This window comes from Rhamphochromis longiceps, linkage group LG7 (genome assembly GCF_057381845.1).
Source record: "Rhamphochromis longiceps isolate RC_006_pf linkage group LG7, R_longiceps_female_GT1.1, whole genome shotgun sequence".
NCBI lineage: Eukaryota > Metazoa > Chordata > Actinopteri > Cichliformes > Cichlidae > Rhamphochromis > Rhamphochromis longiceps.
Genome location: NC_140563.1, coordinates 35,719,262 through 35,743,900, shown reverse-complemented (window position 1 = coordinate 35,743,900; position 24,639 = coordinate 35,719,262). Strand labels below are relative to the sequence as shown.

Genomic DNA, 24,639 nt, shown 5'->3' with positions numbered 1-24,639 from the left:
TTTCTCTTATCAAGTAAGTGTAGGTTGTATTCTATGGGTTACCTTAAATGGGGAAAAAAGCAGTCTCATGCATTCATGTTGCACCAGGGTGTCCTTAGGCCTGATCATAGCACGAACGGAATTCTGAATCAGCAGAAAAGTCCTTATATATTCTTTTTCCCTCCAAGACCTTTATCTCCAGTCACAAATGAAAACAGAAAGTGTTTGGCTGAATTCCAGGATGAGCCATAAAGAGACCAAGGTATTAACCTCAGTCACTCATCCAGACAAGATAACACAGACAAATCAGGGTAGAAATACTACCCAGTGAGACACAAATACACTCCGCTATTATCACTGCATCAAATTTCACCAAAGACCTTATTAATACATAACTGAAGCTAAGTGAGTCTAATACAAATGCCAAAATATGCCTGTTGTTTTACAAACAGGCGCATAATGTTGCATATGTTGCATACGATGAGGCCGCCTACAGGGAGGAGGTGGATCGTCTGGCTGAGTGGTGCGACAGAAACAACCTGCTGCTTAACACCGAGAAGACCAAGGAGCTCATTGTGGACTACAGGAGGAATGCTGACCCACATCCACCCATCCACATTAAGGGGACGGCTGTGGAGCGTGTGAGCAGCTTCAAGTTCCTGGGAGTCCACATCTCCGAGGATCTCACCTGGACGACCAACTGCTCCAAGCTGGTCAAGAAGGCTCACCAGCGCCTCTTCTTCTTGAGGACTCTGAGGAAGAACCACCTGTCCTCAGACATCCTGGTGAACTTCTATCGCTGCACCATCGAGAGCATCCTGACCAACTGTATAACAGTCTGGTACGGGAACTGCTCTGCCTCGGACCGGAAGGCGTTGCAGAGGGTCGTGAAAACTGCCCAGCGCATCGCCGGAGCACCACTTCCTGCCATAAAAGACATCTACAGGAAGCGGTGTCTGAAAAGGGCTGGGAAAATCATCAAAGACCCCAGTCACCCATCACATGGACTCTTCACCCTCCTGCCCTCTGGGAGGCGCTACAGGAGCTTCCGGACTAAGACCACCAGGTACCGGAACAGCTTCTTCCCCACAGCTGTCAGACTCCTGAACTCTGCCTCCTGACATCTGACCCACGTTAAACTCATGGACTGAACATACACACACCCACAATGGACAACTGTACCCTCAAACACAATAATAACATGGACTGAACCACCACTCACAACCACTAGCACTTTATATAGCCTCTGTAGAAACTATCTACACCCTCACTTATCTTAACTGCACTACTGTATAGCTCTGTGTAAATAATCATTCTGTACATTCGATAATCTTTAATCCTACAACTGTTTACAACTTGCATAGTTCCCATTTCTGTATAGCTGTGTATCTCAGATTCTGTAAAGTTATTTATTTCATATTCTGTATAGTTTTTCATATTTATATCCTGTTCATATCCTGTACATAGCTTGTACTCACTACAGCCTGTACATACTTATAGTTATAGAATATTCACAACATACTTCATACCGTGTACATTATAACATACCATAATAGACCCATTTCTGTAATATACTCACATATCTATATTATTGCTAATATATATTGTAATATATCTATATCACTAAAGCACTTCTGGATGGATGCAAACTGCATTTCGTTGCCCTGTACCTGTGCATGTGCAATGACAATAAAGTTGAATTCTATTCTATTCTATTCTATATGAGAGGCCAATATGGACGCTAAGGTCTAAGATAGCTGCTTACATCCTCTTGCGCATACAAATCTATAATAAAGGTGTTTGCAGAATCCGACAGCCTCGTCAAGCAGTTGGAAAGGTCAGGATGTGACATCACACAATGATCTATAACTATGCTAATGTTTAGTATGTGGAAAATCAAGCACACGTCTTGATCTCACTGAATTTCTGAATATTTGATGAAATTACTTTTTTCCAAATATATGTATACTAAAATGCAAGAAAGTAAACAAATTGCCTGTCATAATTTCTCACAAGGCACAGGTAATGTTTTTGTGTCATTGGGTTTGATTAGCAAAAATGTAACACACAGCACAGACTGCCAAAACAATATTTTAAAAAAGGCAAATACACACTTTGAAGCTGAAACCATCCTTGTGCGTATCTATTTATTTTGAATGTGCCCAGCCATCTGTCAGCCTGACGTGGAGGACTATACAGTACTTTATTCAGAAAGTGCTGTGCTGAACCATAAAGTCTCAGTACAGGTGTAATTTGCCAAATTCAGCCTCTTTTTTTTTATCACAAGGTACGAAACCTAGTTTAAAATTCTTATACGACTGGGAAATAGCCTGTGAACAGCATTCAAGTGTGGGTAGAGTACATATTTTTTTTATTCATGCCCCAAGACAAACTCAACCCAGCTTTAGTGCTACAGCATTACGTTAAATTTGTTAGACAGAGCTCGAGGGCTCCACACAGCCCACAAGCCGTACACTTCAGAATGAGTGCACATTATAAAATCACACTGCTCTGCACAATCTTGAGATCTTTTTAGGCCAGAAGTCTGAGAGCAGTGCAGACTTCCTGCTGAGTGATGAACCCCTGGTCTCTGAAGACAGCGGGGAGCTCATCATCAGCGCTGACATTTGCTGACACAAATATGGAAACACTGACGACGACGACGCATAAATACATCAACAATAAGGTCACTTTAATGTTTTAATTCTTTTCTAAAAGTTTTGCTCCTATGTATTCTTTGTGAAAATATATACATTTGCATAGCTGTTTACATTGCTGTCCTTTATGATAGTGCACTGTGGTCTTAATTTTGACAGTTTAACAAGGGCAGGCTTTAATTACAAATTTTCAATAAAGCAACAGTAGCAAGCTGTTTTTGTGTTGGTTTTGGACGCTTAAATTAGCATCCACTGAATATTAATTCATTTTTTTTTCTTTTTTCTTTTCATGATATCCTGACAGACATTGTTTTAATACGGAAAACATGTTTTAACAGCTTTTGCTTTGGACAGCTGACAGTGACTGCTATGCTACTGGTGTCAGTGGGAAAGGTTAGTAATTAGAATTTCACAGACATGAGGCCGTGTATGCTGCAGGTAAATCTGTGACTCATTTTAATGACTAAATACCATAACAGAGATTAATTTTCTGCATTTTTGGGCCTCACCAGATTTCACACTTAAGGAAACTATTTTGGTTTGACCAAAATTCTTGCAACTATGTGCAATAAGTTTTTGTTGCCTTTCGTTGCTCTGAAGACTGGGATAGATCTGGGATCACTCAGTGAGGTGATACACTTATGGTATGGTTTGAAACTCCTACGTCGCCTTGTTCTTGAGTTATCACACTCACAAACTTGGGTGTTCAAAGAGTCATTATTTGCAAACCTTATCAAATCTTAGAGTGACTGCAGTCTGTCTGAGTCGGACTGAAAATGTTTAAAGACAGAAAGGCTGAGGGCAACTATTTGCAATCATTTGCCAAATATAAAAAAATTGAATACAATAACTGGCAATCACAGATTTTTCCTAGTCACAAGAAGGTTTCTGTCCTATTTTTTCCTCTTGTGTGAGCGATCCACATGTGAAAGATTATTTGTGACTAGGGCTGGGCCATATTATATGGAACGCCAGGACTGCCATAATGAATTAATTAAATACACCATTAAATAATTAATTAAATGTGGCAATAATTAATTAAAATTGGAATTAATTAATTAAATAAATAGTTATGATATATGTAATTAATTAATTATTGACACATTTAATTAATTATTTATGTATTTCACGTTTTAATTAATTATTGACACATTTAATTAATTAATTATTGACACATTTAATTAATTATTTATGTATTTCACATTTTAATTAATTATTGACACATTTAATTAATTATTGACACATTTAATTAATTATTTAATGATATATTTATTTATTTCATTTTGGCAGTCCTGACGCCTGGCTCTCATCATGAAATAATTTTATCTGTCAGCCTCACCCATCAAACTCAGGGGGCGGGGTTAACGCTGATCGAGTCAAAACCATTGCTTTGGCCTGGTGGCCATTGTTTCTAGCACACAACAACCGGCATGTGGAAGCTAACAGAACTGAGCTTTGAAAAACCCTGTTTGTGTGTTACCAAATACCGTTTTAATATTTTTTTAGCCGAGAATGTAGTGGTTTAATCTTCATGTGTCTGGTCGGTTTGTCAAGATACAGCCTCTTTGCAAAAGTGTTTCGATGATTTCGGAGATGTCGTCCCAGTCTCACGGCAAAGCGTGGGATAGACCCGCTCGCCTCGCAAGCAATCCCACCGACAAAGCGCAGGCCCCGGTACACAGCTGTAGTAACCCCCGCTGACTTCTTTTACTGAGGTTATATTTATCGGTGTTTTATTTCCTGATGTTCTTATGTGTCCTACGTGTTTCAGTCGCCAATTCTGAATTATAACTAACATTAAAAACATGTTTAAGGAGGAGAGAGAGCAAATAAATCTGTTTAACATCTGATCTTTGGGTTTTTGTTCAGTAATCAGCGTGACCTGTGTATAAACACATAAAAGAGATAACGTTGGTGTTTCCGTCATGTAGTAACTGCTGGCTTTAACTGTACAAAGGTTGTTCGACACTATGAAACATATACAGACTTCATGATGTTCGGCTAATATTTTTATTGTGAATATTAATCATGCTGACCTCGCTCTGTACACCACGCAGCGAGGTCAGCATATCCACGATATCCTCAGCTCCATGAGTTAACACAAAGTTTCCCAACTGACTATCTAACTGCCAACTATTCCAGAGACGTGAAAATATACAGCATAAAGAAAAGTGTAAGAGACTCAGCAGCAGATTAGAATAACAGTTATACATTTAATAAATCACCAAATGAATCCAAGAAACGAGCAAACCTGTTCCGACAATTTGAATTTGTATTCCCTCAGCTGCAGACTCGCTGCTGTTTAAATGTTTGAAAAGGAAGATTAGATATAAACAAACGTCAAACATAGACTCAGTCTGCCTTCACATTTGATATGAGGCCAGCACGTATAGTGGCCTCAGCAGGCTATTACTGAAATACACGTGCTATATCATAAACTATGATATAAACAGGGAGGTCCTATTAACATGTTTAGTTTTAAAGGACACCTTCCTGCCTTTAGTCTCCTTCATGAGCAGTATTCGTTTTCTTCTAACATCCAGAAGTCTGCACGATGTGTTTCATAGTTTGTAACAAGCCTTTGACAGGTAAACATAACATGACCGAAAAAGCAAAAAAAAAAGAAAAAAAAAAAAAAAAAGAGAGAGAGAGAGAGAGAGAGAGAGAGAGTGTTGACATAAGAAGAGAAAATGCTCTCAATTATGGAGACAGGCAAATGGTTCATTTATGTTTGATGTGTGTTTATTCCTCCCTAAATATCGTCGGTGAAGTTTGCCATGCACGTCAGATTTTCCTGCGCATTTTTATACCTCTGCCAACAGAGAGAGAAAAAAAATCACATTCTAACAGACAGCTGGTGCTTAGAATACAGTTGAATAACTATTAAAAAAACAGATGATATTTAGATGATAGTTCAGTCTAACACATGTGCCAGTGAACCATTAAACGTCTGTGAAACTATGCAGTTATGAAACGTAACTTTAACCTCAGCCAAACCGATTTGCTCAGTTGTAAATAAAACAGCGAAGTAAACGTGACCCGACAGACAGAACCTGAGTGAATGAAGTCCAGCGTTTAACCACTGAGAGCTAAAATTCAGCTGAGGTTTGAAAGCTGTGTGCTGGTGATTGGACATCAGCCGCTGATAAAGCTGGCTCGCCTATAAAGTGCTCTGTAAGGAAACAAGCTCCAGCAGCTCTGCGCTCGGGGAAAATACTATATTTACTTATCTTGTGCAGTTAAACTGTGACTATCACCAGGTAATGTAGGCGTGTTTCTTGAATTAGCAGCAGGTGTTAAACAGCTGACAGATGAGGAGGAGGATGCATGCAGGTAAACTGAGGGTCTGTTGAGCTGATCGCTGGTTTCGTGAGAAAAATGTCAGCTCGTTCTTTATGTTACAGAAGCACAGAGACACAAGACCAGGCGGAAAGAGACGATCGTTCGGTGAAAATGAGAATCTGCGAATGCAACATGTGGAACACGGAGAGTGGAATATGTAAACAAACCGGTTAACGTAACCCCCTCGGTGCACTCTGCATGCTAACTGTTAGCAGAGCTAGTGAAATCTCTGAAAACATCTGAGCACTTTTGCAAACATGTTCTATGTTGACAACCTGACCAGACATACGGCGCGACATTCGCGGCTAAAACACTGTTAAAAGTGTAGCTGGTGACAGAAAAACGGGGTATTTTAAAACTACACCACTACCATTGCTGCTTGTGATTTGATCTGCATTCTGGGATACCTGGCTGCCCCAAGTCTACACAAGCAATCGATTATCTAGGATCGACCTGTTTTGACTTACTTTGCACGGCAACCAATCAAATGTTAGAGAAGCTGCATGGGCAGCGTTAACCCCGCCCCCTGAGTTTGATGGGTGAGGCTGACAGATAAAATTATTTCATGACGAGAGCCAGGCGTCAGGACTGCCAAAATGAAATAAATAAATATATCATTAAATAATTAATTAAATGTGTCAATAATTAATTAAATGTGTCAATAATTAATTAAAATGTGAAATACATAAATAATTAATTAAATGTGTCAATAATTAATTAATTAAATGTGTCAATAATTAATTAAAATGTGAAATACATAAATAATTAATTAAATGTGTCAATAATTAATTAATTACATGTGTCATAACTATTTATTTAATTAATTAATTCCAATTTTAATTAATTATTGCCACATTTAATTAATTATTTAATGGTGTATTTAATTAATTCATTATGGCAGTCCTGGCGTTCCATAATATTATACCGTTCACGGTAATACCGGTATAATGTTAGGCAACGATAGGAAAATGAAATATCGCGATAGAATGGGAGTAAAACGCGCATGCGCAGTGCCTTTGTTTTCATACGCACATGGCCGATTGTTGAGTGAAACAGATGAACCAGAATTGGTTTGTAAAAATGGTGCAACTTCAGTGATGTGGAACTGGTTTGGTGTTTGTCCGTCAGATACACAACAAAGCACATTTTTTTGCAGAACATGCAAGCGGCCGTTGTTATTGTCATATTTGTCGGACTAAGATGCTCTTAAATCTGGGAGTAATGTGGGTCCTAAACTCCGTATTCTTCAGGTCAAACAACACTGCAGCATCACTTAGAGTTAAAAACTGTCTAAATTCTTTCATCTTTAATAAAACGATCAGCATTGCTGCTTTACCAGGTGTAACTATAAAGTTTAACTTCCAGGCATCCATGAAAACAAAATGTATTACATTTAACGGAGTTAGAAGTTAGCAGGAAGCTAGCGGAAGTTAGCTCGCTAGTTTCGCTAGTTACCCAAGCATGATATTGCATGTTCTGACTGAGAGATTTCTGAAAAAAATCAAACGTACAGCTCTGCTATCACTTCCAACATAAATGAAGACAGGAAACTAAACAGCAGTGACGTTTGTAGGGTTACTGAAGTTGGGCTAGCTGGTATATAATGATGTGCTACGTGATCGCTAGCGACACAGCTATGTTAGCACAACATACACAGTGAAGCTGGAGGACGAACACTAACACTTTTCCACTTATAAAAGTTAACGTGAAGGTTCTTCATGGTTAGAGACAAATGCAATCGCATGGCAGGATGCTGTAAACGGACCAAACTTCAGTCAGGAGAACAACTGAGATAATCCATCCACAATACGAGGTTAGTCATTAATATACTGCAACAACATGGGAATAGAGCCGCTGCCAGAGAATTCAACATTAATGAATCAATGGTACAGAAGTGGAGGAAGCAAGAAGAATGAGTTTAATAAAGTTTGATTTATCTGACTGCTTTGTTTCGCTTAATGTGCCTTATAATCCCGTGCACCTTATGGTCCGAAAAATGCGTACTGCACACTGCAGTTTAATGTTGCAAAGCACCTCTTTTTAACTTCAGTGGATATTATACATGGTTATGCTCAGGATATGTCAGCCCATTTCTACTGGAAATGCCTTTTGGTTAAAGTTTCAGCAAGGAATTTGCATTTGCACTGTTACATTTTTATAAAGCTTTAATGTACATAAAAACCAGCTTCTTGTTTAAGTGAAAATAAATGGAAGGTTGTCTTTTTGCGCTAGTAATGTTGTGGAGTTGTATTTTGTCTCGCATCAATTATATCGTCGGTTATATCGTTATTGCAAATTTTCAAATATATATCGTGATAAATATTTTTGGCCATATCGCCCTGCTCTATTTGTGACTGTGTTTTTTCCTCTTCTCTTGCGGGTTTCTTGACCTCTTCCTCAACCTCTTGAGACAGTGTTTGGCATTTGGCCCTGGAGGCAAAGCCAGGTGTGCGGTGGAGCATCACCCTAAATCAGCAAAGGCCTCATGGAGACATATTGTACCAGGGAGAAAAACAAGCTTTTTTTTTTTTTTAGAGCTGTTACTTATTTAGTTATTTATTTATACATCTGAGCCCTGGATTCAAGTGTAAATGCGCTTGTAATAGAAGTGCCACTGCTTTGTTTTTATTCAGGTGTTTCTTAATGAGAAACTTCCACTCCACATGCTAAGCACTAGGCACCAAAACAAAGAAAATGGGGGAAATTGGGGCAAGAGGAAAAAACAGTTTGAGTGCTGAAAAATCCAGTTTGATGGTTTCACAGATAAGAAGTGGCTCCCAAGTAGAAAACACATATGAAAAATAAAAACAAACAGAAAAGGGGTGAAAAAAAAATTTCATTCTTATTTTCTTTTTGATAAAAGTTCTTTTTTTGTGGTTGCTAACAGCAATCAAGATATGCTATGCTGAGTGTGTATACCCGTGTGGGCCTTTTAATAGGAGTCTGGCCAATTGGCTGGTTGACGGGCATGAGATGAAGGGCTCAGGGGAGGAGATGTCCAGCCCTCTGTTGCCATGCCACAAAGAATACACAAATCTGTCTGCAATCCAACCAAAGCTATGCACTCAAAGGATCAATGCTGTACTACCTGAGAATAAAATGGTCAGTCTAAGCCCAGTTTTTGTTTAATAGTGTAAAAATAAATAAATAAATAAAATTGCCGCACCATTTAGTCTGTCATATTTGTAGTTTTACTTCTGTTTATTTCTCTTGTTTCCTCTGGGATTTTCTCATTTCTCTAATTTGTGCCTCCCCATCTCATCTGTCCTCATACTCCTGCCTGTGACCCAGAAATTACTCTTAGCGCATATTGAATGGGGGCTTGCTGGAGAAGCTATAATCGGGGAAGCACAGGTGCATCCTTTGTGTTTTCACCCTTGAGGCATAAAAGAGGCACGGCACACAGCTGGAATATACAAGCCTATCATCTACAAAGTATTTCTTTGCATTAAGTTCATCTGCTTGATACTTTATCCCTTTCACAGCTAATGGGTGCATGGTAAACAGAGATATATATGATATCAGTACATTGTGGCACATGAGAAGAATTTTTATCTGAGATCATAAAACACAGTAATAAGCTATGAAAAAAAGAGAACAGATTGACTCAATACACACATCGTATTTAAGAGACATCGTTTTAAAATTATGGATCCTAATTAAGAATGTCTGAGTTTGTTAATTGACCGTTATCTCGACTCTATTCATGTCTCCTCCTCGCCTCATCTGCTTGCATCTCTGGTAGGAAGGACTGAGGCGTAGAGGAGCAGGAGAGGAAAAGAATCAAGTTTGTACAAAGTGAAAAATGAGAAGATAAAGAAGTGTTTTTCTACATGTCCCTTTACCTTAATGGGTGGCTGTAACTCAGGAAATGGAGGAGGTCATGTATTGTTTGGAAGGCTGGTGGTTCGATCCCTGGCTTTTCCAGTCTGCAGTATCCTTGGGCAAGTTACTGAACCCTGAGTTGCTCTCAGATGTGTTTACTTGAGTGTGAATGTTAGTTAGAAAGCACTTATGTGTGGAAAAAAAGTATTTTTATGAATGTGTGTTAACGGGTGAAGGCATGATAAATAAAGTGCTTTGAGTGCTCAGGTAGAGTAGAAAAGCCCAATTTAAGGACCAGTCCATTTACCCTTTACCTTCTTCTCGATTGCTTTGATTGAACAATTTTTGTTCTTTGGAAGTAATTTCCAGGTTATTAAAGCCTGGATTTCCTCTGAAAACTGAAAACAGCACATCTTGTTTCAGCACAGCACAGTATGCGCTGCCCCCCCATGGTGAAGAAAAATAGAGATATCAGTCTTTTTAAGGAATGGTCAACCGGTTTACTGGTAGCAGTAAATATGTATAGAAGAAAAGTGGTGAATTGGAAAACTCCATCTGTTGTTTGCAGATTCACTGAAACATCTCTCAAAGGAAATGTCATAACTGGTCAGAGATTTCCTGTTTGAGACGACAGAAACAGCAGATGTGAAAGGCAAATCCGATTCTTCTAAGAATATGTGCTGGCCCATTGGTTAGAAAGATCGCTGTGCTGATGCACCATGGCCCCACATGGCTGCTTGGCAGTTTTAATGTACACCATTAAATACCCACCACCTGTTTTATGTCTGACCCTCTGATCTGACCTCGTTGTAGGACTAGCATGTGGCACAAATGATTTTCTGCTAAATTAGCTATCACTTCATGGTGGTGCTGAGTTACACTCACTCTGATCATGACCAAGTAGTTATTGTTAACTAGTGACCAACAGGATAGTGTTTCCTGAACGTTTAAGTGTTTGGTAGTTTTTCAGGAGGTTGTTCATTAAACTGTTGATCTAAACTTGTTCTTTCTTTTTTTTTAATGCTTAATGTGACAAGTTTGTAGAGAGAGGCAGATCCCAATGAGAATCCACAGAACACTTGCATGAAAGACTCAGTCACTAGTTTGCTCCAGTCCATAAAGAAAACCATCCATCCATTCGCTTCCGCTTATCCTTTTCAGGGTCGCGGGGGGTGCTGGAGCCAATCCCAGCTGTCATAGGGCGAGAGGCGGGGCACACCCTGGACAGGTCGCCAGTCTGTCGCAGGTCTAACACACAGGGACAGACAACTATTCGCATTCACATTCACTCCCGCATTCACACCTATGGGCAATTTAGAGTTTCCAACTGAGTCCATTGGAGAAGTCCATGTACGGTAAAAGTCCATTTACCCCGCATTCACACCTATAGTGAATGCAGTCAATGGTCAATTAACCTATCCCCACAAAGTCCATGTCTTTGGACTGTGGGAGGAAGCCGGAGTACCCAGGGAGAACCCACGCAAACACGGGGAGAAACTCCACACAGAAAGACCCTGCACTCAGGACCTTCTTGCTGTGAGGCAACAGTGCTAACCACCGTGCTGAGAAAACCATGATGCATCATATTTCTTTTCACTATAAGGGAGACTATAATGTACAAAATAAGACTTGAAACCTAAAGCACATCTATACTGGCTTCACTTGACCACAAAGCTTTTTTATAGTGAAGTGTTGGTTGTAATGCATTAGTTTAGCAGTTCAGGTAAACAAAGGGATCCACAGCAATATTTGTTTCTGTTTCTTTTCCTCTTTTAAGGGCTGTTGCATAATTTTTGAGTGCACATTTTTTGCTTAGCTAGAGAGACAGCAGAAAGGATAACCTTTATGTGCTGGAGGCATTTGTATTATTTTGAATTTTGTTAGTGGAAAGGACAAAAATAACATCATCGTGTAAATTTCCAACTGTGCCTGGTTGATATGTGTCTGTCACCTGGGAAGAGCTCTAATTTCAGATGCTTCTGCTGGCTGCGCACAGCAGCTCCACAAAGTGGTCCAATGGCGTGATTTTTACAGGGCTGGCCTTAGACGATGGCACAGCTTCGCTATTTTGCTTCTGCAGAGCAAATTGCTGTAGAGAAAATACTCAGTTTTTGACTGCAAGGTCGAAGTGGCTTTCGGACTCATAATTAGGGTTGCCAACCGTCCCTTAAAATACGGAATCGTCCCGTATTTCGAAACAAAAGTACACGTCCCGTATTGAGCTAATAAGGGACGCACTTTGTCCCATAATACAGTGAGAATCAAAAGTGGCCTATAACTTTTAATGGAATTAACGCTTTGTTTGAAAACATAATTCCCAGCCCCTCTCCTGCTTTGTGACCAATGAGCTGACAGCACACTTATGACAATAAGTGTATGACAATTCAGATTACCGCTCATCTCATTGGTCGAGGAAAGGTCGCTTGCGGAGAAAATACCGGAAGACAACAGATGACCACAACAAGAAGCATGGCCAACAGGGAAACAAACGCCGACACTGCGGTGCAAGTCTCGGACGACAGTACACCTAAAGCTGGGCAGACACTGTGCGATTTTTTCAGTCACGATATTCAGCTCCTGCTCAAACTGCACGATTGACTCGCAGGGTTAGAAGTTGGTAGGTCACGATGCAGGTCTTACACTATACGACCCGATGCTCTGATGCGACCTGAGAGCTCACACTGTGCCTCCATAAAATTAAGGTTATAACAGAAAATCTGTCGCTCGCTCGCTCTCTCTGTCTTTCACTCACACAGACACACCACCACCACCAACTTTGCTAAATTGCTAATGAAAAACATTTATCAGGCAGCTGTGATTGAGCAGCAGTGTAAATCCAACTATTTTCACGGTTGTTGTGGTCGTGATCATTTTGTGATGCCACATCGAAAAGGCTCGGATGAGCTTTCCAAAGTTCTACAAGTTGTGCCTCCATCGCTTGTGTCCAGATCGCACGCTGCACAGCCGTGCTGCAACGTCTTTTTCACCGACGTTTACGTGTTTGCGCGTGAGCAGTGTGAGCGCCTGTGGTGAGAACCTCACGAGCGATTGATGATCGGGAGCTGGTCGTGAGGTGTTAATCACTTCTCGTTACCCCACGTATACTACACGACGCACGATGAAGGCCAAAATCGGGCCGATCGCCAAAACCGGCGCACGACTCAAAAATCGTCTCAAAATGGGCCAAAAATCGCACAGTGCGAGCCCAGCATTAGAGCAGCAATATTTGTTCCCCTCCCCTTATTTTTCAGGGAGTTGGCAACCCTACTCATAATATACTTTTTTTGTGCAATTACAAATCTGGAACTATTGCTTATGTTATTTTTTTAAAATTGCTGATAATCAGAGAATGGCAGACAGGCAGACTTTACACAGGCTTCCTCATTACCTATATGTACTAGGGGTGCAACGATATTCGTATCGATATTGAACCGTTCGATACAGTGCTTTCGGTTCGGTACGCATATGTATCGAACAATACAACATTTGTAATTTATTTTATCAACTTTCCTTCCGACGATGCTGTCTGTGTTGAGCGCTCAGTGAATCTGCGTTCGACTACTCCGCCTAGGCTGCACTGTCGAGCGCAGATCCACTGAGCGCTCAACACAGACAGCATAGTCAGAAGGAAGAGCGCAGGGCAAGCTAGCAAGACACATGGACCTCCCCCACCCTCATTCAGATCTGGCGTTTGGAATTATTTTGGTTTTCATGTGACGTATGACCCTGAAGGTAAGCGAGTCATGGACTAAAGTAAAACAGTATGTTGGATGTGCCATGCAATGCTCAATTACATGGGTGGGAGCTAGTGTGTTAGCGCAGTTAGCTCGTTAACGTGTTGGCTGTCTAGCCCCACACACTGGGCGATCGGCGGTAGCTCGTTAACGGAGATTTGCCGTGTTGTGGCGTTAAGGTCATTTCAACGAGATTAACCTGAAAGCACTAGTGGGAACACAACGAATATGACTGCACATTTACACCGACATCATCCTAGTGCAAAGACCAAAACAACAAGCATGCTACTAACTTTAGCCGAGTCATTTAGACAGCTGTTAGCACATGATTCTCCTTATGCTGCTGAGAATATAGCCCAGAAGAAGCGGATAGTATAGCTTTTATTTTGGAAAGAGACATTTCTCTGTAATAAACTCTCTTTTCCAAAGATGAGTGATTCCTCAATCAGATACAGGGCTTGCAATATCGCTAGCCCGACGTCCTGGAGCTAGCGATTTTTTTCAGTCGGGCTACCAAAATCTATCTCTGCCCTGCCCGTCGGGCTATTGTAGGAAGGAAAAATATATGTCAATGCTTTTGCATTCTTTCAGAAATGTAGCTGGGTAATTATGTCATTGGCATCTGTGAGCCACTGTCAATATGTGACATATTGAAGTCGCGTTTGAATTTGCGCTTGTTTTTTTGCTTTCACTTTGCAATCGTGCGAACTGTGTATAGAGAGCGACAGCACTGATCTGTGAGTGATGATAATTTGCGCACCAATTCCTCTGACATCGTCTTATTAATTGTTAGCTTACTATGCAAACATGACAAGTGAAATCTCCCACAGCAAGCTTAAACATGTGAGAGGTTGATTGCGCAGAGAATCGCTGAGCTTATGTGAGTGCGTGTGTAAAAGCAGCAGGATATATATATTTTAGTTCTGCTGAGCCAAATAAGACAGGTCAGGGTGAAGAAGTGACAGCCAAAGAAAAGCTTACCACAAAACGGAGAAGTTATGACAAATCAGACTATAAGGCAAAAAGAAAGTGCAGCTTTATGGTTTCATGGACAAAATAATTTCTGTGGCTGCAATATGACGAACTATATAACCAGGGCTGCACATAAGTGGTCCACAGGTGCGCATTCGCTGTCAAAATAAAAAACACGCACAAGGGTTAGGGTTAAATTTAAAAACTGTACTTTTGAGTTAAAATATAAATTTATAATTTTAATAAATGAAAAATTAAAAAGGCATGAACATTTTTTTTGTATCGAAAAAATATCGAACCGTGACACCAAAGTATCGAACCGAACCGAACCGTGAATTTTGTGTATCGTTGCACCCCTAATATGTACATATAACAATAATGTTAATGATAACGAAAAACAGCAATATTCAGATGAGCAGAGTGAGAACTCGACAGAACTGAAAAGTAAAATCACCCTGATATTCAGTGTTACTCCCTTGACTGTAATGCTGTAATATTTACTATTAACCCTTAAACACATAATTTCCTCTCAGTGCATGTTTTTTTTTGTCAGACTTGAAAAAACTGAATATTTATCTTGCTCCGTACATAATTTGGACTGTTTTAAGCTCGGCCAGGTCAATAAATTTAAGTGTGTTTAATTTAAGAGTAAGTTAGATGGTGGATTGAAGCCAGTTCTATTAATGACTTTAATTGCTCATTTACAATGTAAATCAAGACTGTGCTGTGAAAATGTATCCAGGTGACATATCGAGAAATGTTTTTGGAAAAGGTATTTTAGAAAAATTAAATAATTGTCTCCAGTCATTAATAAATCCAGTTCTGTGAATATATGACTCACATTAAGTCTTCATGATATGTTTGTGGGGTGGTTAAAAGGATGGCTACACTTTAGTTTAGCCAAACCTTAGCCAACTCCTTTAAGCCAACCCTTTACTCTGCTCCTGGGTGCAAATGCACATAAAAAGCAATGACTCACTTTGGTTTCAAGTAAAACAACTTAGTTTTGTTACTGACCAACAAAGTAACATTACAAGACACTGCTGGACGTTAAATGGTAAATGGGACTGATACTCATATAGTGCCTTTTGACTCATTTGAGGAATCAAAGCGTTTCTACTGTAAGTGTCATTCACCCAATCACACACAGCAACATGGGGTTTAGCATCTTGCCCAAGGATACTTCAGCATATGGACTGGAGTATGGATCGATCCACCAATATTTACAGTTTAACTGCTACTCATGTGCTCCTCCTTATATTGTACAATTGATGTTATGCATATATGTACGTATATGTACATACTAGAATTTCTAAAAACTTAAAAATATCAGTATTTAATGTCACAGGGAAAAACTGAGTCCACATCATTGTAATTTGTAGGTACTCAGTAGATAAATATAACAAGGCAACTAAGACGAATGACAAGAACACAGCACTGTGAGAGAACAAGAGGAGGCGGTGCTATGCTGGCAGTTGGTGTGTGTGTGTGTGTGTGTGTCTGCATGTTAGCTTGCTGTTGGAGCATAACTGGCATCAGCCCATTAATACTGTGAAAAATAAGTGATGACAGCTTAGAATATTCAGAACTGACATACAATGAAAAAATCATTAGATTTTGATAACATCAGTTTGCAATTCCATTTGTAGTCATCAACTACAAAGATCGACTGAGGCACACATCTGCTCTCCAAATCACTTGCCCTCTTCAAATTTTGGGAGAAAAAAAAAAGAAAAAAAATGAAACCAAAAGGGAAAATATATTTTCTATATTTGTGTCTTCATGGCAGGTTCAAATTCAAATTCAAATTTTTTATTTGTCACGTACACAGTCATACACAGTACGATATGTAGTGAAATGCTTGGACAACTGCTCGTGACCTAAAGAAAACAAAAAAGGAAAAGGCTATGAATAAGATAGGAAATAAATATGAAAAATTAAAAAGGGTAAATTTAACTAGGAAGGAATAAAATATAAATTAAGGTTAAAAATAAAATAACTGTACAACACAAATTAGAATGAAGGGTAAATTTAACTGGGAAGAATAAGATAAAATATATAAATTAAAGTTGAAAATAAAATAACTGTACAACAAAATACATAATATAGAACTATATAAGAATGTATGAAGAAATCTAAATATAAATAAATATATACACAATAACAGCAACTGTACAAGTATTAACCGGAAATGAAGAATATAGTGACCAGTGTTGTGCAAAACCAAAGTCCAGAAAGTCCAGTGTGTGTGTGTAAGAACCATATGTGTGGGTCAGTACTGTGTGGTGGTGTGATTGAGAGACCGTATCGCCTGCGGGAAGAAGCTCCTCCTCAGTCTCTCTGTGTTGGTCTTCAGGGAGCAGAATCGCTTTCCTGACCTCAGCAGAGAGAACAGTCTGTTGTTGGGATGGCTGAGGTCCTTCACGATCTTCCTGGCCTTGGTCCAGCACCGCCTGCTGTAGATTGAGTGCAGGTCAGGGAGCTCGGAGCGGATGGTGCGCTCAGCTGACCGCACAACCCTCTGTAGAGCTCGTCTGTCCTGCATGGTGCTGTTCCCGAACCAGGTTAAGATGTTTCCCGCCAGGATGCTCTCTATGGTGCACGAGTAAAAGTTCCTGAGCACCTTGGAGGGCAGTTGGAAGCCTCTCAAGCGTCTGAGGTGGTAGAGACGCTGTCGGGCCTTTTTCACCACAGTGTTGATGTGACAGGACCATGACAGGTCCTGCGTGATGTGAACTCCGAGGTATTTGAAGCTGTCCACTCTCTCCACTGGGCACTCGTTGATGACGGGGGTCTGGTAGTTCCTCTCCTGCTTAGTGCTGAAGTCCACTATCAGCTCCTTTGTCTTACTGACGTTTAGAAGGAGGTTGTTCCTCTGGCACCAGTTCTCCAGATTCCTAATCTCCTTCAGGTAGGCCGTCTCGTTGTTATCAGAGATCAGGCCCACCACGACGGTGTCGTCAGCAAACTTGATGATGGTGGTGGAGCTGGTAGTGGCCACACAGTCATATGTGTACAAAGAGTACAGCAGGGGGCTCAGAACACACCCCTGGGGGGCTCCAGTGCTGAGAGTGGTGGAGGCTGAGACATGTCCGCCCATCCTTACTGCCTGTGGTCTGCCAGTTAGGAAGTTGGAGATCCACTGACACATAGATGAGCTGAGTCCCAGATGCTCCAGCTTGGTGGTGAGTGTGGAGGGAATTATGGTGTTCCTCCTGCTAATGTCAGTTTTCAACGCTCGACAGCAAATAAGCTACTCAGCCGAAACACATTAAACAGCATGTACAAGTCACTCGGGTCTGTTGAGATGCTGCCGGGCTTCTTGCGCCTCAGCACCACTAACAACATGCTGTCTGCCCGTGACATGTAAGTTACAGTGCGAGTTTGATTACTTTCTCTCTCATTCCTCCTGGTGTATCAGCAGCAGACAAACACAGGAACAAGAATGACTTGAGCTGGCCTTTTCAGCCTTAGATGGTTATGTGCATTTATCTGGCATGCCTCCTATCCTGATGCAATAATAATATTGTTTACAATAATATTTTGAAATTCGAGTCAGGTCAGTGCATTTGAAAACAAGAGATCAATGCTAAAAGAGTAATAATAAAACAATACAACACATTCAAGTTATAGTTATGAAAAAAATAATCAGAGCTCTGTCTGGTTTAAAAGACAAGTTGTAAAAATTAGTTTTATAACAGTCCGAAGATTTTGCAGCAACTACTGTAAAAGAGACGATATCCTTTATATTTAAATCTGTACAATAGGACATCAAGGATTACCTGCTCAGCAGATAACAGTGAGTAACGTTTAAAGATCAGCGAGGTAGGTGCCAACCCATGTAATGACTTAAAAACGAACAATAAAATCTTAAAATCTAACATGGGTGAAATGCAGTGTTGTTTGCGAATACCAGGTCAGAGTCCCACAGCAGCCTTTTAGACGAGCTGCAGTCGAGCAAGAAACAACTGACTGACACCTGAATAGAGACTATTGCAGAAGTCACGCCGAGATGAAATGAAGGCATGAATAACCTTTTAGAAAGTCTCTGAAGCAGAGAAACGGTTTCACCTTCACAAGTATCACTAAGTTGAAAGAAGCTAACTTTGACAGCAGCATTTATTTGTTCATCAAAAGAAAAAAAATACTGCAGAGGATCAATCCCATGTTAAAGGTTTTTTTTTTGGATCCTTAAAGGATCGACATTGTCAGGTCAAGGCTTTCCAAACGATGTTTCTGATCGTTTAAATTAGGACACCTAATGGCATCCAGAAACAAGCCACAATAATGTAATACAGCTGTTAAAAGAAAAGCATTATGCATATATATTTTTTAACCCAGTGGTTTATCTGATGGCAAACCGAGCAGAGCCTGAGCTCAGCAGAGGAAGCTGCAGATGTAGCCTGCAGGTACTTTTGCATTTGTAATGAACAATCTCGAACAGACCATATAAAGAAGCTATTTCCTCATATTGCAAAATCAATACAGTGAGATGCACTGTAAAGCAATATAATGAGACTTTTGGCATACAGCAAGTGTTTTTGGCATGAAAACCGTGTGGGGGAGGAGCATACTAAAATGATTTCAAATAGCTAGCTAATCTTCTCATGTGAATTCCAAAGTATAAGTAGCTATGCCGCAAGACATAAGTTAGATAAACAATGTAAAACAATGTAGTGAGAGAAAAATGAAATTGAAGCAATACCTTCAGTCCTCCACACTCTGCTGCTGACCCTTGGTCCACTCCAGTGATGTAAATACCCAAAGCGTATTCCGCTCCCCCTCGGATCATCAGACCCAGAGACCGGCCATCATCTAAAACCAGGTTGACCTATTTAACACAAAGAGAGAAACCAATAAAACAGGACGAATAAGGGTATAAATATCTGAAGTATAATATAAATATCAACATTTTAAATGACACTGCAGTCTCGATTGTTTTCCTTGACGGGCTGCCAGATTTGCTCATGGTGTCGGGCTGCTCACATTGAAATGAAGTTGTGAAACACAATCCATGGAGCAAATGACAGCCCTGCTCTGAGATGGCATTTGAGAGCAAGGAGATGAAGAATTTCAGGAACTACTTAGATGCGGTGAGTCAGCACCATTAATGGGGGAGTCAGAATCTGTTTTGATTAGAGGAACGGCTCTCTGAATTGGTCAATCAGTTGGTTCACAAGGCTCATCCGTGTCATTTCCTCTGATAAGCAGCATGGACAATATCGGACACAGTTTGAATTCAAATAAACCACCACAGGAATTGTTGGGGGACTACAAGATATCTTTGCTACACCACCCAATTAAAGTGCTTCTGCAGGGAGTGAGTAATTTGTAGACGATGTACTGTGCATGACTAATCCGGTGCTTCCCTTAAACTTGTTTTCAAAAGATATTCCACTAGAACCACAGCGTCTATTCGGTTTGTGGCCTAATGAAAAAAAATGTGGTCTCTGATAAAATATGGCCATTACCAATGTTATCCTTGCGCACTAAAATAATTGTGCTTAAGGGCACCTTGTGTGCATCACTCAGATGCCACTGGCTTGGCAACACAGTAGTACACTACGAGAAAAGAGCAGGGGCCCGTTCTTCGTACCTCGCTAAGTAGGTTAGCCGGATTAGATTGTTGACGATTTCGCGTGATCCTGGATCAGTCGGTTCCCCGAAGCTCATCCGGGACTTGCTGTCATAGCAACAGAGCCGTAAGCGTAAATCTGCTCGGGAGCAGGTTTACTTTATGTAAACAGGATTAGATCGCGGCCACGCAGGTATGTCCGCTTCATTTATACGAAAGCAACAGCGATAAATAAATAACATCAATGTAACTGAAGATAATGCAGCACTTGATCCTTTTATTGATGTCACACAGATACATACAGGTCATTTCCTAAAAAAGGGAAATGTACTATTAACATTCTATTACATGTATGTGATTATTACAGATGTAATTCATATTTCAGAGTAGTAATTGTAAATTACTTCGTGTAATCAAGATGAGAGACCACGGCTATAAAAGCCAAGGTGGATTTGGGAAGCCTGTCGCAGCCATGTCCTGTCCGTTTACGCGAGCAACCCATTGCGGAAGGTGCAAGATTGATAAGGAGAGTCCTCAGAATTCAGCGTATATTGCGGGACAGACAGGATCCTTTAGCTCAGCGCGACAGTGTGCTCATTGAGAGATATCGATTTTCCCGTGAGGATATTATTTACTTAACCAACTTGTTGACGAGGGGGTGCAGGACCACCACCTGTCTTTTTTTGCTCTGCCCTTTTCTTGGTTGCTGTTATAAACAAACAGATTATTTCAGGCTCTCTTTCCAAGAGACGAAAAGCAATATAAGTGATAAATATTACCATTCTGTAGGATATTCTTATATTTCACTTTTACTTGTTCCCATGTTCTAGTGGGTCCTGTCGTGGCTCTAATGTGAAAGAGGATATAATATAACAATATAATATAATGTAATATAATATTGGATAATATAGTGTAATATAATAAATCTACCCTACCGCCTACTGGTGTTGGCCAGAGGGGCCGATGGCGCAATATGGCAGCCTGGCTTCTGTCAGTCTGCCCCAGGGCAGCTGTGGCTACAACCGTAGCTGCCTCCACCAGTGTGTGAATGTGAGAGTGAATGAATAGTGGCATTGTAAAGCGCTTTGGGTGCCTTGAAAAGCGCTATATAAATCCAATATATTATTATTATTATTATTAAATTACTTACGAGTTTAATTTGTCAGCAACTTTCTGCCAGCCCTCTCTCCTTGCTTTTGCAGCCTTTGCAGTGTTCCCTTGCGTTCTGATTAAACTCTGAAACTCCTGAAATCCCTCACTCAGGAGTTCTTGCTCTGCTGCCGAAAAATACCGAGCCGAGCGCGCTCCTTCGACATTTTCGCCGACCAATCAGAGGGTTGCCGATCAATGTTTCTACTATCGATGCGTAGCCCCTTTTATGACACCCAGTGATGTCACATTACTGCGTCCAGCTGTACTAATCGTCAACAGCAGGTGTGTTCGGGGAACCGGATTAGCGAGCTCACGGTTAGCGCGATGATTTGATCTTGGATGTGTCATTTGATCTTGGATGTAGTAAGCGACGTACGAAGAACGGGCCCCTGGTCAATGAATCCGACTAAACCAACTAACTAAAACACTGACGTGAATTTAAACCAATTCAAATAAATAAGGTCAATAAGGTAAAAACTTGTTGGCATATTTTTTTAACCAATAAATACAATTCAGTTTGTTTATATTCTTGGATACTATTGTCAGATTTTATTCTACAAAGTTAGGAAAGCAATGTTTAAGTCAAATCTGATTTTGCCTCACACATGCAGAGAGGAGATGCTATGTTATAAAGAAGTATAAATGTAATAAATGTAAATGTGTCTGTTTTCTTATACTTTCAAAACTAGAAACATTAGAAGACAGTATTTATGTGTTTCCTTGTTTGTCATGTATACTGTCACAGTACATGCTTATCTTAACCAAAGTTTTAAATACTGAGGTCAGTGTGTGTACAAGCAATCAAAAAATCCCAAACTTCAGACTGTTGTAAATGTTTATTTTAGATATTTTCCCTATTTTTTTTTTAAACAGTATGATGTAACTGAAGGGGGTATGCTTAATATATCATGTAACCTCAGGCATTTTAAGATAAATAGAGATTATCCTCGAGTCCTTGAGTAAAATTATGGACCTGGAAATGAGCATAATAGTTCCCCTTTAAAACAGGCATGGCACTTTTACCCCAGGTTATATATAGTACTGCAGCTGTAGATATTAACCACCCAGCTGCTGCCAAATGACTTGGTTAGCAGAAGAGTTTGAAAGACTTAGGTGGTCCTATTTGCAGTGTGTGCAAGTGTAATGATGGGTTCATTCGACTGTTAAACCACTTTATTGTAAACTGTCAGGAATTCTAGCAGGGCATTGTTTAGTGCCTCTGGGTCATCTCATCAAGACTTTCCTTCAACTCCACAGCTATTTGCATTGGCCCTTGAGCCTCTAGCTCACTTAATTAAGTAATCTTCTAATGTCAAAGGCATCTCTTATTTTATGACACACAACATTACATGCTAATGATTTTCAAATGTGATTCTACCCCAAAACAACAATAAAAAGATATTAGGAAAAAAAAACAAACATCCTAGGCCCATTGTTTGCTCCATCCCCCCCCCTTTCTACTACTTTATACCAGAGCACTAAGCCATGCTTTTTAATTAACAGTTGGTCAAGCTTACCCAGCTTAAACTTCAAAATACTCTGGTTTCTCTATAATTGCCATTGGGGCTACTTGGATGAACCTAGCATTTGTAGAATATCTACATTTGGAAAGCAAAGAAACAACATCAAATTTTACTCTGTCCACGTGGGGAGGCTCAGTATTGCTTAGCTATGCCAGACTATAAATTGTACTTTTCTCCATCACAATGAGGCTCTTGATTACTTGGTTTGATCAGAGTGCAGCTGTCTCTTGCCAGATTTGAAACGAGGGATCAGTTGCACACTGGCGGCTACAAGATGGCACATATGCTAATATCTGTATTAAACAATGTCACTTTCATCCAAGTGATATACCCCTTGGCAAAGACTTGACATCTGACGCAGAGGTTTTACTTTCATTCAGAGCATATTGCACTGTGGTCCTCCTTTTTAATAACAGCTATCTGCCTATCGGCGATAAGCGAGCCACCTTTGCTCACTTCTAGGAATATGCAGGCATTCAGAATGGGTTTATTGCCAGATGTTGAGGTTTACAACATTAGGAAATTGCTGCGGTGCTTCAGTGCAGACAATAAGAATTAAAGTGCTATGTAGAAAGAAAGATATGTGCATGAGATATACATTCATGTTTTCTGTGACATTTATGCAGGACATGGAGCATAGTTTTAATTACCAGATTCATTCTGCTTTTTCTGGCACAATATAGCAGCTATTGGTGCACACTATATTCCCCAGCATCACTTTAATGCTCTGTCTGTCTAAAAGAAGTCCCAGTGTTCTAATGTTTCTGGTTTCTAAGCAATGGCCCTTGAGACCTGTTTATTTTGGACAGACAAATGCAATTATGTGTGCAAGTTATACTATTTTACGGTTCGAGCCCCGGCTCGGACAGTCTCAGTCGTTGGGTCCTTGGGCAAGACACTTCACCCGTTGCCTACTGGTGGTGGTCAGAGGGCCCGGTGGCGCCAGTGTCCGGCAGCCTCGCCTCTGTCAGTGCGCCCCAGGGTGGCTGTGGCTACAATGTAGCTTGCCATCACCAGTGTGTGAATGTGTGTGTGAATGGGTGGATGACTGGATGTGTAAAGCGCTTTGGGGTCCTTAGGGACTAGTAAAGCGCTATACAGGCCATTTACCATTTATTTGGCTTGAGAAAGTCTTGAGTTACATTTGCAGAATTTTCTTCTTCAGTATCCACTTGCACTGCGAAGCATCATCTGATCATTTTGCAGCATGTGACTGAGTCTGAGCAGAGGTTATAGCCCTGCACGCTTTAGAATCCTGCTACTGCTATCATAAATCAGAGAGCGCCACTCTTCCCCCAAAGGGAAGGGCAATACTAAAACTCTGACACTCTCTCCATGCCCATGCTCCATTTTTTTCATGGTCAACTTTGATCTTGGGTACTAACAATGAACGTCAAGGTCAAATGCTTAGCTCAAGTAGCTACTCATGTCCCCCAAGGCCTACAATTTTGTTTTGAAGTTCGAAGACGACTCATAAAAAGTTGTGGGTAAAATATGAAGTTTTTACTGATTTTCACATTTGATGTGACGATGTGAGTTTCACTGAAATGAAATCACATGGAGTTATTGGTATCTAACACAACACAAAATTTTGAAAAATTGTATTTTGAAAACTGTGGATACTAGATAAACAAACAGACAAACAAACAGACAGAACCGATTACATAATGTCTCCATTTGGGGGAAGAATTAACACTAAAGTCACCAGTTCCACTGCAGCCATAAATGCACATAACAGTGTCTCCACTACATTTGACAGATGTTGTAGATTGCTTCAGATCATGAACTGTTCCCCTCGCTTTACTTTTCTCTCCTCATCAAGTACAAGTTAATTTTGGTTTCATCTGTAAAAATATTAATATATTTGTTTTTGGTTGTTG

General features: G+C 40.3%; 1 protein-coding gene across 2 annotated transcripts in view; it reads right to left on the bottom strand.

The window, feature by feature from the left end:
* The window catches only part of whrna (whirlin a), a 245,154-nt gene that overhangs the window by 94,695 nt on the left and 125,820 nt on the right, over window positions 1–24,639 (bottom strand). For both annotated transcript variants that reach the window (XM_085413498.1, XM_085413499.1), the window contains exon 3: window positions 19,215–19,340. In XM_085413498.1, the coding sequence (XP_085269624.1) occupies window positions 19,215–19,340 (126 nt within the window). The remainder of the gene's footprint in view (window positions 1–19,214; window positions 19,341–24,639) is intronic.